Source organism: Amblyomma americanum, chromosome 9 (assembly GCF_052857255.1).
Source record: "Amblyomma americanum isolate KBUSLIRL-KWMA chromosome 9, ASM5285725v1, whole genome shotgun sequence".
Classification (NCBI taxonomy): Eukaryota; Metazoa; Arthropoda; class Arachnida; order Ixodida; family Ixodidae; genus Amblyomma; species Amblyomma americanum.
This window is the reverse complement of record NC_135505.1, coordinates 25,424,714-25,437,553: the sequence shown is the minus strand read 5'-3', so window position 1 is coordinate 25,437,553 and position 12,840 is coordinate 25,424,714. Positions and strand designations below refer to the sequence as shown.

At 51.1% G+C, this 12,840-nt stretch overlaps 1 protein-coding gene across 3 annotated transcripts in view; it reads left to right on the top strand.

Moving 5' to 3' along the window:
• LOC144104954 (uncharacterized) overlaps positions 1–12,840 on the top strand; it is a 49,809-nt gene that overhangs the window by 28,520 nt on the left and 8,449 nt on the right. For all 3 annotated transcript variants that reach the window (XM_077638183.1, XM_077638182.1, XM_077638184.1), the window contains one exon: positions 2,942–3,198. In XM_077638183.1, coding sequence (XP_077494309.1) covers positions 2,942–3,198 — 257 coding nt within the window. The remainder of the gene's footprint in view (positions 1–2,941; positions 3,199–12,840) is intronic.

The window sequence follows — 12,840 nt, the reverse complement described above, 5'->3', positions numbered from 1 at the left end:
CGAGAGAGGACATGTCACAACGGGCTGCGCAACAGCCCCCCTAACGAGCCGGGTACTTTCACCTACAAAACAGTAATGGAGCCAAGATCTCCATTGCTTTCCCTCATTTGGACTTCTGACATGGAGGAGGACATAGAGCCCAACTACACTGAAGAAGTGGATATAGATGAATTGTGTGCGTTAATAAAGAGTTCAAACAGTGTAATCACAGCCTTTGTAGTAAATGTATTGAATGTGCACACCAGCAGTTCGTGCTGCAGCTCAGAGCCCGAAATGTGGCCGGAGTGTGCGCTCGGATTCAAACAAACTCGCACAGAAACACCAGCATTCCAGAGACATTTTGTAAGTAAATTGAAGACGGTGCTATAATGCTAGCGAACTTTCTTTTCAGGATTTGCTTAAGTGGCCCCACATTTTTTATTTTTTTTTTGGTGTTTTCTAGCTTAAAGAACTCAGTTTTAGTGTGACTAGCCTGTTTTCAGTAATCTGTCAGTGGAGGCCCACTTCAGTGTGTCCCCCATCTGAGACCACTTTGGCCTCTGCAGTAATGTCAGGAAGTGGATGCTTTGTGGTGGGCTTTGCTAGCGCTGGGCTAGAAAGCATGCACTTTGCTGCAGAATCTTAGCTGCACCGTAATGCTCTCTAGTGCGCGCAGAAATTCTTGTGATAGTGCATTTTTCACTCCTTATAATAAATTTCACATAAGTAAATGTTCGGTGTTAGACTGGCACGGAACCTATCACAGCATTTCTTGGATGTTTGTTCTGAGAAGAGTTTTATTGCCTAACTGAATGCACGTCTTGTGCTGAGCAGTAGCCAAGCAAAATACGAAGTTTCCACTTCCTGGCACCCCTGTGCGCCTGCACGTTGGATGTGTCTTTTCCCTCTGGGTAAGGGGCTCTCACAGTGGTTTGATTGAAGTGGTTCCCTTGAACCTAAATTCTTCTATGCCAGAGCTGCCACCTTTCCCTTTACCCACTGCATTTTGGTACTAATCTCAGTTGTTGGCCCGAAAGACGCGGGTTCGATCCACACTGTGGCAGCTACGTTTCGATAGAGACAAAATGCATGACGCCCGCATGCTGTGCAATGTCGGCACATATTAAAGAAGCCCATGTGGTCTAAATTGATCTCAAATTGACAACAAATTGCGCTAACACAAAAGATAGACACGAGACGAGGCACAAACTTGCAACTTGAGTTCAGTTTGCACGAGTCCCGTCAACCTCGTTTCCTGTGTCTTTTCTGTTACCACACCTTGTTGTTGATTTGAAACTATGAACCAACTTGGCCACAAAGAAGCACTTCTACATCAATCTGCAGCCTTCCACTATGGTGTTCCGCATAGCTGTTGTGTCGCTTTGAGACTTTGCACTGCACATCCTACCATAACATATTCGGAAGTAGTCATAGTGTAATCACTCACAGCACACTGCTTCACTGTGCAGTCAGTCAATATTTATTGAATTTTGGCTTTTTTGACGCATTTTTGAAAGCAGTTTGGGTTTCCTGGTGCTAGAAAAAATTGTCAACAATTATGGTATTCGGTTATATGAATGTAGAGCAACACAGCTGAGGTATGTTACCTTTAGTTATTGATGGCACCTGCGAGCGCCACTTGCAATCCAAGCTACCTGTCCAATCCAAGCTACTCCTTTGTGCACTGAATTGCTTGTCCTCTCAACTACTCGCCTGGTTTCCTCCTTATGCAGTCTATCTATACAAAGGGCCATAAGCAGCAGATAATAATAATAACAATAATAATAATTGGTTTCTTGGGAAAGGAAATGGCGCAGTATCTGTCACATCTGAACCACGCCCTAAGGGAAGGGATAAAGGAGGGAGTGAAAGAAAGGAAGAAAGAGGTGCGTCTCTGGAATAATTTCGACCACCTGGGGATCTTTAACATGCTCTGACATTGCATAGAAGACGGGCTCCTTAGTGTTTTGCCTCCATAAAAACGCAACTGCCGTGGTCGGGTTCGAACCCGGGAAGTCTGGATCAGTAGCCGAGCGTCCTAACCACTGAGCCACCTTGGCGGGTTAAGCAGCAGATAAGAAATTCAGATCTATTTCTGCAGTTCACTTGGCTAGGCTCCTTCATGTACGTGTTGGCATGCTTTTGCCTTGTTAACGTGATACCATTACAGCTACCTTTCTGCAGAAAATTGGCCGTCCGCATTGTGAGCAAAAAAGCAGGTGGTCCCCCTGTCTCCTAGGTCACATGGCATTGTGACGTCATCACAACCTGCCTACTAGATTATGAAGAAACTGACCACTGTGGCAGGTAGCAGTTAAAGTAATGATTGGCCGCGAAAGAGCAACCTAGGGCTCACAAGCTCCACCAACGGCAGCTCCTGCCATCACCGGGCAGTGGTGCATCGCTTAACCACTGCACGAGAAGTGGTTCGAGGACACCCAGCAGTCTATGAATGCAAAGGGGAGAATAGCCAATTCCGCATATATGGGTATTAACCCATTAACACTATCACGCTATGCACTTAAAGCAGAACTTAACTGTCCCCTATAGTTTTATTTGTTTTGTTTTCATTGTTCCTCATATTAAAGATTAAACTACCTTTCATCAGGTAGCCTTAAATGCTCTGCACCAAAGAATGCAGTCAGCATTGGTCTTCGTACTTTCTGTCTTAGTTTGGTACAGTCATGCCAGTAATGGATAGCTACATGAGAGGGTCCCAGCAATGACCGTGTATATGCTTGTGTGTGCTTACAACTGCGTTTTCTTTGGCCCTTGGCCAATGCTTGCCATGTGGGCCATTACAAGGCAGCAGCCACCCCAGGTATAAGAAGCACAGCCCCTGTTCCTCATTTTCTGCTCACACTCTTATGCTTTCATTATGACCACCGACGCTCAGCCCAGGCATGGGCTGAAGAGTGTGTGTGGCAGCGGTGGTGACTGGTGCTGGCACTACCCCGTGCAGGAGGAATGCCCCTGCAGGCACAATCTCTGCTGAACGGGGTGTTGGTGGAGCAGTCACTGCCTTCCCAGCAGCAGCAGCAGCCAGAGCCCCCCAGGCCTGCTCCTCCTCCTCCTCCTCCACCACCTCTGCAGCAGCAGCAGCAGCAGCACGTGCTCGCCAATGGCGGTCCTCCACCAGACCCGGACAGCATCCCCGTGCTGGAGCCCATCACAGCTGAGGAACACTTCCACGCCGAGATGCTGCACCAGACCATACGGGTGGGCAGACCTCTCTTATCCGTTGCACCCCCCCCCCCCCCCCCCACACACACACACACACACACACACACACACCACACGAGTGTTTTGTACACCCGGTTACTCCAGCAGTTTTCCTGCAAAAGACAGCCTGGTCATGGAGCTAATGCCAGTGTGCCAACATCCTACACCCCTGCCCAGAGTTGTTGAATGCTTCAGCTGGCAGCAAAATTTCATGCTACCCCAGTCACAGCAGTAAACGAAATCACCTTTTAATGCAATAGCGTCAGAGGTCCCTTCCTCAAGAAAAGCTGCCGTTGGCATCCGTGTGGCAAAATTTCCATTCGTTGAGAGAGTCGTGACGTCATCCAGCCACCATTGCAAAGCATCGCTGAAGAATGAAAAGCACTTGCGCCAACAATTATTACATCTAAGCTTACCTGCTTAGCACATTGATCAGCGAGAGCCGATTGGCATTAGCGGCCGAGAGTTTTAGAGTGGCAGGCCCATTCTGACTTTTCACTGGCAACTGCTTGGCTGGGCGTATCACAGGCCTGTTTTGGCACCAACATGGTGGGCTAGAAGCAGGCTCGCAACCAGGCGGTAGGCGACTATGGGATAGGTTCTAGGAATAACAGGGGAGAGTTATTAGTAGAATTCACATATAGCAATGATTTACGGATCATATATCCCTCCTTCCGCAAACCAGAGATCAGGAAGTGGACTTGGAAGAGCCCCAATGGTGAGACTAAAAATGAAATCGACTTCATACTATGCGCTCAACCTGGCAACGTTCAGGATCTGGATGTCCTCGGGGCTGGTGCGTTGTAGCGACCACAGAATGGTAACGTCTTGAATAAGCTTAGACTTGAAGAGGAAACCCATTAACGTAGTACCGATAAGAGGGTAAATAGAGGAATTCAGGATATCGCTGCAGAACAGATATTCAGCTTTAACTGAGGAAGACGAACTTAATGTTGCCGCCAAGTGTCCCTGGGCGGCGCCTTGAGGACAAAGAAGTAAGAGACGCGCGTGCTCTTGCAGCTGGGACACTGCTTTACTGCTTGTGGCCTGTGCCTAACCCTTTTGGTTCTGCAACCTATTCGTGACATTTTGTGGTGGAGGTGCTCGGTAAATCGCTCTGGAATATGTCGCACACCCCTCCTAACACCGAGGACCCCAGACCTCTCCCTGTCGACGCCAGTGCACTGGGTCAGCAGCCGAAATCTTGGACTGCCCCGAGCACGGGCTGTTGGAGACTACCTCAACGCCTGGCCAACTGCCTCCTGAGCTCAGGCCATTCGACTCTCCCTCGGCGCCTACCACTCAACCAGTCATGCAAGGCGCCGCGTATTACACCCTCCAGAGCCGACGGCTACCAAAGTCCTTTCACGGGACTCAACTGGAGGACGTGGAAGATTGGCTCCTCCAGTTTGAACGTGTCGCCGCATTGAACCAATGGGATGACGCAGCCAAGCTGAGGAACGTTTTCTTCAGCTTGGAGCGCGGTGCTCGTACGTGGTATGAAAACCGTGAGGACACGCTTTCATCATGGCCTTAGTTCCGATGTCAACTGCTCGCCGCGTACGTCAGCGCTGATTGGCGGGAGCGAGCTGAACGCGACCTGCAGTCCCGTATGCAAATGTCCAACGAAACGGTTACCATGTACGTCGAAGACATGACGCGGCTCTTCCGACGGGCTGACCCAGCCATGTTGGAAGCCAAAAAGCTGCGCCACCTAATGCGCGGTGTTAAAGAACAGCTTTTCACCGGCCTCGTGCGCAGCACCCAAGCACTGTTGCCGGGTTTCTAGCGGAGGCTGTCGCGATGGAGCAGGTCCTCCGGCAGCGTCCCACCGCGTACAATCGGCCAGTCCTTGCTGCTTCTGTTACAGAGTCCCTCCCGGCTTTCAACAGCAATACAGACTTTCTCCGCTACATGATCCGTGCTAACGTCCATGACGAGCTAGAGAAGATTTGTGGTGCGTCGCAGCCAGCAGCCAGCTCTCTTATGAGCGTTATTCGCTAAGAGGTTCAGCAAGCTATCAAGCCTCCGATACTACGCGGCGAACCACAGCCAATCCAGACAGACTACTGCCTCCCGACATACGCTGAAGCTCTGCAACGCCCTGCCCCAAATCAACCGGCATTTCCACCGCCCAACCAGACAGACTACTGCCACCCGACCTACGCTGACGCTCCGCGACACCCTGCCCCAAATCCAGAGGCAATTTTCCCAACCCATCACGACGTCTTGCTATCCTCCGTGCAGCCAGTGCAGCACCGCGTCCCGAGTGATCGACAATCCTTGTGCAGAGCGGACATCCGGCGTGGCCCTGACCGCCTGTGTTTGTGCTTCCACTGTGGGCAGCCCGGTCACCTGTTCCGCCGGTGCCCATATCGAGAGCTTGGCCTGCAGGGTTTTTCCTCCGATACACCTAGGCCCTGGTTTGGCCAACGGTCCTGTGAGATTGAAGAGTACATGACCCAGCAACCTCTGTGGTCCATGGCACGCCGTCAGTCCCAATCACCGCCACCTCATCGATCATCGTTTTCACTAAATGCACCGAACTCCTCGCGAGCGACGGTGGACCGCTTGCCGGGAAAACTGAGGACAGCGACCTCTGGGGGCGTGGTCGCTGCATATCGACGCTGTAAAGACCCCCTGACGACACAGACATCCGATGATAGAGCTTTGGTGACGTCGACGACAGCAGCTGAAGTAAAGGACCGCTTCTCCCTCGACATACCCGTGCTTCTCGACGGTCACAGCATTAGCGCGTTGGTGGACACAGGAGCGGAGTTTTCAATTATCAGTGGCAAATTGGCAGCGCTTCTAAAGAAAGTTACAACTCCTTGCTGTGGCGTACAGATCTGGATGGCGGGGGGCCATATCATTACTCCGCTTGGACAGTGCACGGCTAGGGTCCAGATCAGCGACTCAACGTTCATAGTTAGCTGCCTGGTGCTCCGTGACTGTACTTGCGACCTGATTTTGAACATAGGTTTTCTCCGTGAGAATGGTGCTATTATCAACCTGCGGCACAGAACCGTTACGTTTTCGACAGCGAAAGCCGACGACACCTTCGACGTTCGTCAACACAGCTCCGCCTTTCGTATTTCCACTGAATGTGTCTTGATCCCGCCGCGTTCCAGTGTTTTTGCAAGCATCAAATGCGATGATGGGCTACGTGATGGACCTGCATTCGCCAAGGGCAACCTTTCCTTGCTGCTGACACATGGCATTTGGTCGGCCCGAAGCCTTCTCCACCTCCGTAACGGCCAATCGGAACTCCTGATTACTAATTTTACGAACGAACCTCGTCACCTTTTCTGAGCTACTGCCGTTGCGTGGGCCGACCAAGTGGCCTATGTTACTGAGTGCTTTGCGTCCGAGGCCATGGAACGTCCGGACACGTCCCTGGATCGCATCGATATTCATACAATGAACGATAATATTGACAGCTATTATGACGGAGTGCGCAGTAGAAGTGGGCATTAGGACGGTTCAACAGGATACCGGCAAGCTATCTCAGGAGGCGAAAGATCTGATTAAATAACGCCAAAGCATGAGGGCGTCTAACCTTACAGAAAGGATAGAACTAGCAGAGCTGTCGATGTTAATAAACAAGTGCAAGGTAGCCAACATAAGGAAGTTCAATATGGAGAGAATCGAGCATGCCCTAAAGAATGGAGGTAGTCTAAAAGCAGTGAAGAGTAAACTAGGCATAGGTAAAAACCAGATGTATGCGTTAAGAGACAAGGGGGACAATGTCATTAGCATTATTGCCGTGAATCTCTGCAGTGTTTAATTCTTCAAAGATGCCGGCATTCCGCTTTGTCACTTTGTTTGTGATGCAAGACACAACCAGATTTATCTCTATTGATCACATCCAGGCAGAGTTGATTCTACGTTGTGCCAGAATGTTCGAGTAACTTTGCACGGTTTATCTCGAAAGTTCTCTTATGAGCTTTCAATTGAGCTGAGCTGACAGTGGCGGGCACTCCGTTTGACAACCGCCGAGCATGCTTGTTGCTACGCCGCCACCGAGCGATTCAGTCCATTGTGGGCGCAAGTCAGCCCAAATAAATAGTTTTGTTTAGATACCATTTTCACTGTCGTTCTGCTCCCCGGATTGCAGTCACCACTTTGTGACATCTGGTGGAGGTGCTGGGTAGCCTTCCATGTTCCGGAAACCCCCTTCAAGTCGTGATGCCAGCCCTCTGCGCTTCGCTCCCGAGGACGAGCCAGTAGCTCACCGAGCCAGCTGACGTCTCCAGGGAGAGGAGCCTGAGTTTGGGACCCTGCCGGACCGCACCAGACAGCGAAGAGATGCTGCTACGAGCATCGCAACCTCACCAAAGATGCCGACTACAAACACACTCCAACAGTCGTGGGTGCCGCCAACTTTCAATGGAGCCCTAGGCGAAGACCCCGAAGAATGGTTGGACCGATTTGAACGCGTGGCGTCATTCAACAACTGGGATGATGCGGCGAAAATTTGGCACGTCTTTTTCGCACAGGAGGGCTCAGTACACAGGTGGTATGAAAACCACGAGTCTTCCCTAACGACATGGGGCTGTTCAAGAGAGAACTTCTGAAGACGTTCACTATTGTCATGAGGAATGAAAGAGCCAAACGACTCCTCAAGTCCAGGATCCAGCTTCCAAACGAGACTACGCGGTTACGGGGAAGAAATGAAGCGCCTCTTTTGCCGCGCTGATCCCGATATGACTGAGGAAAAGAAAGTTCAGTTCCTGCTGCGCGTTGTCAAAGAACAACTCTTTGCCAGTCTCGTCTGCCAGCCACCGAAAACCATCGAGAAATTCATGCAAGAAGCCTGCACCACCGATAAGACCCTCGGCAGTGCAACCACTGTCCACTTCCACTGTCTATGGCAATCCGTCTGGACATGACGACCACCACCAGCGACAACTTGCGGGAAGTTATCTGCGAAATCCTCCGCGAGGAGCTGCGGAAACTGCTGCCATCCTCCGCACAGCCCCTAGCAGCAACTCTTATGGATGTGGTGCGGGAATAAGTGCAACAGTCACTTGGCATCCCGGCGCCCACAGAACGCCAACCCATGACTTATGCCGCTGCAGTACGCACTCTGCATCCCCAATACCCCCGACGTCCTCTCCGAGATGAGCCACTTGTTACAGAACACCACCTCCTTGCCCCCGCCCGCCCTGCCTATGAGCGACGCTCAAGCTCCAGGAAATGCGACGCCTGGAGGACTTCCGACAACTGACATGGACAATTGACAGCACTTCTCTTGCCTTTGTCCCACCTTTGTTGTGCTGTTCACCAACCATGAAAACCGATCATTGTGCTTCCATTGCAGTGAGGCCAGCCATATTCTTCGTCACTGCCTGTACCAGCGTATCGGTCTTTGTGAATTTGTCACTGACGCACCACGAAAACGCTTCGGCCAACTTCCGCAGGTAATCGACGAGTACCTACGTCGAGAGGAGTACTCGCCCAACCGCCTTTCGCACTCACCATCGCCATCAGCCTCGCGCTTTGTGTCACCACACCGCAGCTACGCAGCCGCGGTACGAGGAAGGTCTCCCAGCCCACGTAGGGGAAACTAAAGACAGCAACCTCTGGTGGTGAGGTTGCTCCCGAGCGTAACTCCAAAGATCCTCCAACGGCCATGCCGCACGAAGACGCCGCCCCCGACACGCCAACGCTGCATACAATGACAACCATGACCACGACGCGAACCGCCTTCAAAGCGACTCCGCTACCAAGAAAAGCTTCGACGAGACGTTCTGCCCACGATTCGCATACCCGATGAAGCCATGACCTGACGCCCAGGACGACGTGCAACGCAAGAGCCAGGACGTCCAACTTAGAAGTAATTATCGACGGCCGGAAATTTACCGCTCTAGTTTACACAGGAGCCGATTTCTCTGTGATGAATGGAACATTCGCTGTGCAGCTGAGGAAAGTCACGACCGCTTGGAACGGCCCACAAATTGGCACCGCAGGGGGTCACCTCATTACACCATCAGGACGATGCATAGCGCGAGTGACTGTCAAAGGACATACCAATCCTGCGTCCTTCGTTGTGCTACGGCATTGTTCCTGCCAAGTTATCTTGGGCATGGATTTCTTTAATGAGCATCAGGCGACCATCAACCTGCGATCCAAGCTGATCACGCTTTTGACGGACGAGGCCATCCCTTCGATGAAAACTCTGGAAAATCCCGTTGCCCTGAGTGTCCTGGAGGAAGAAGTGAGCGTCCCATCCGTTCAAGCGTTATCGTGCAGGTAGGTGCCACGAAAACCATTAACGCTGAAGCCATCATCGAGTGGAACATGCATTTGCTTCTAGACCGAGGAATGAGAATCGCAAGAGGCATCGCATATTTCCGCAATGGCCAGGCCGAAGTACTGCTCACTAAATTTAGCAAAGAATACCGGCACATTAACAGCAGAACGACGATTTCTTTTTTCCGACGAAATATCCGACATACGAGACTCCTTCGCCCTCTCCCACCCATCCGCAAAAAAGATTCGCCTGACCAAAAAAAATCGCCCACTTTCAACATCAACCCAGCCCTGTCCCGGAAGAGACAAGACCAGATCCGCAATCTGCTTCGAAGCTACAGTGAGTGTTTTTCGACATCGCCGAAGGTCTGACAAACGCCAAATTGCCAAGCATCGCATTATAACGGCCCAACACGTCCGACCTCTCCGTCAAAGCCCGTACCGTGTGTCACCGCGAGAACGACAAGCCATCCGAGACCAAGTCGAAGAAATGCTTCGTGATGCCGTCATCCAGCCTTCAAACAGCCCATGGGTAGCACCGGTCGTTCTAGTGAGAAAGAAAGACGGCGCACTTCGATTCTGCGTGTATTACGGCCGCTTGAACAACATAACAAAGAAGGACGTCTACCCCGTCCCCCACATCGGCGACACACTGGACCGCCTCTGCAAGGACACACCTATCCTGCAACCTTCGTTGTGCTACGGCAATGCTCCCACGAAGTGATCTTGGGCATGGATTTCCTTAATCAGCGTCAGGCGATCATCTACCTGCTATCCCAGCTGCTCACGCTTTCGACGGACAAGGCCATCCTTTCGATGATAACTCTGGAAAATAATGTTGCTCTGAGTGTCCTTGTCACAGATGTCCCCGGAGAACACTCGGGCCGAAAGAATGTACTAGGTGACAGGTGTACCCACACAGACACACGTCTAATACATCCTACGTGACACGAACACTGGCGCACAAAACTAGAGAGCAGTCAATACACATAACCCGGTAACACTGCTACTAGCATCTACTACTAGCATTCTACTGGTAGCGGTCGGCGTTCGTGCTCACGGTTGGTTTGGTGCGGATCCGGCGTTGTATGGATCCAGTAGCCAGCGTCGAGATGGCATTCGACGAGCTCAGGCTGGCGTCGCTGGTGCCGTCGTTCGCTGTGTCGTACAAGCTCCCGGTCCAAGCGCCCGTGGAGGTGATGCCGGTGTTGTTGGCATTGGGGGCACCACCCGGATGGGTGGCAACAGCGCTGGAGACACCCCTGGCCGTAGCACGTGGTAGCAGCGTCCTCCGTTGACTCCCCGTCAGCCTCGTTGCCAGGATTTCCCAAGTGTGCGGGCACCCAAATGAGCTCAACACGTCGTGGGAGTGGTGCGGCGAACTTGGCGAAGCACCAAGATGCTGAGTGCCCTGCAAAGCAGCATCGACGGCGCAGAATGCTTGGTGCACTGCCGCTCCAAGCACCGGCTGGCACCGGCTGCCACGTCCGGTTGCACCAGTATATGATTACAATGTTGGCCAGCGCTCGAGCATTGAAGAGGGGGGTAGCAGTTTAAACCAGAACGCTATGAAACATACTTTACACTGAAATGCTATGAAGGCAGGACTTTCAGACTCCCAAGAGATTTGTTGGGCTCAGAATTGGGAGCAAAAATACCTAACCTCTCTCATGCCACAGCTGGCGCTTAGACATTCACATTACACACCTGCAATCATCCTGCTCTTTTTTTTTAGTCTCATAAAAAAAGGCACTCCCTATCTACAGGCGCGTGCGGTGTTCAGCATGTCCGCTTTATTTCGCCACGATTGTCTGGCACCGTTGACTATCGATTGGTTGGTGCCAGCGACTGTCACAAAATCGTTGGGTCATGCTCTGATACAGCAAACACTTTTCAAAGCGAGCGATGCTAAACACCGGTGACACGAACGTGGCTGACCGAGTGCTCTGTTGACGGACAGACAAACGGACGGGCGGGTGGGCAGATGTATAATAAAAATCGACTCGCAAAAAATGTGCCGAAACTCTTTTTTTTTCCTCCCATAATAAACCCCCGCCACAAGTTGATGTGAACTTTTCTGGAAAAAAAGTGCGTTCATTGCGCGAGTAAATGCATAACTTGTGGGGTCACTTACCCACTCCGCAGATGCTGTGCCATCACTCGCAAACTGTTTCCGTTCACGAGGGAGAAGGCAAGATATGATCGCTCCTGTGATATTTGTTAAGACTGAAACTAATGTAGAATGGGCCAGCTAGATGTAAAACTTCTATGACGGCACATTAATTGCGATTGCTGCATGAAGAGTGGCCAGCGGAATACGGGTGCGAGTGCGCAGGTGTCTGTACATGCCTAGAATGGTAGTAGCGCACATTGGAGCTGCTCGCGCTACTCCCGCAATCAAGAAGCTCGAAACCTGAAAAAAAAAAAAAAGACTCAGTCAACGGCTTGCACGGCCCACAGGTTGGGCGACAAGCCAGCGGGCACGACTCCGCTAGCGCACTGCAGTACTCTGAAGTTGGTATGATTTCGGTGCTGCGCTAATAGCCGACGTGCAGCCTCCACTCCAGGCTTTAAAGCTACGGCGGAGACCCTGGAGAACGTAAACAGGGTGTGGAGCGAGTCTGTTTCCCACTGCAACGATGGGCGTGCTGATCTAAGGAGGGGACACATGGGAAGAAGCATGCCTTCTCAAATAGCGGCGGCCGCCTTATCAGTATGCGATCGTGCGCTCAAAGCAGGCGCGCTTTTCGTGGGCCATATTTCATGCGCTACAGTGCTGCTACATGGGGCAACTTTTATTATAATTCAGTTCTCGCTTTGCATGACTGAGTTTGTTCTACAATGTAATGCTTACAAATTTCTACAATTCACGGTCAGTAAACTAGACAAATTTAGATACTTTGCACATCTCTGAACCACATTTATCTCAGAAAATTTTTGTTTTTACGACTTGAAGTTACCAACGGCTAGGTGTGCTACTGTTCTGCTACAAAATATTGTACACACAGACTGCCAACTAGTGCAGCTGCAGTGCAGTAGAAAGCTTATGGCATCTTGACATATGCCAATCAGACGGAATGAACAGCTACCTTTCCTGCTGATGAGCTCTTGTGACAAGCTATAGACTTCTTTTGTGAAATTCATAGTCACTGGGTGGCAGCATAAACACAGCGACGGATCAGTAAGTAACGAAAGCACAAGACGCTGCTTATAAGAGATCTCTTATATAATAAATAAAAGCTCCTCTCCAGTACTTGTCTGTTATAAAGGGATTCAACTGTAGTCTAGTTCCCAGTGTTGTCATATTCGCAGTCTGAACCCCACCCCCCGGTTTTCAGGAAAGAAATAGCACATTACTGGCTCACTGGGCACCTCAGTCACGCT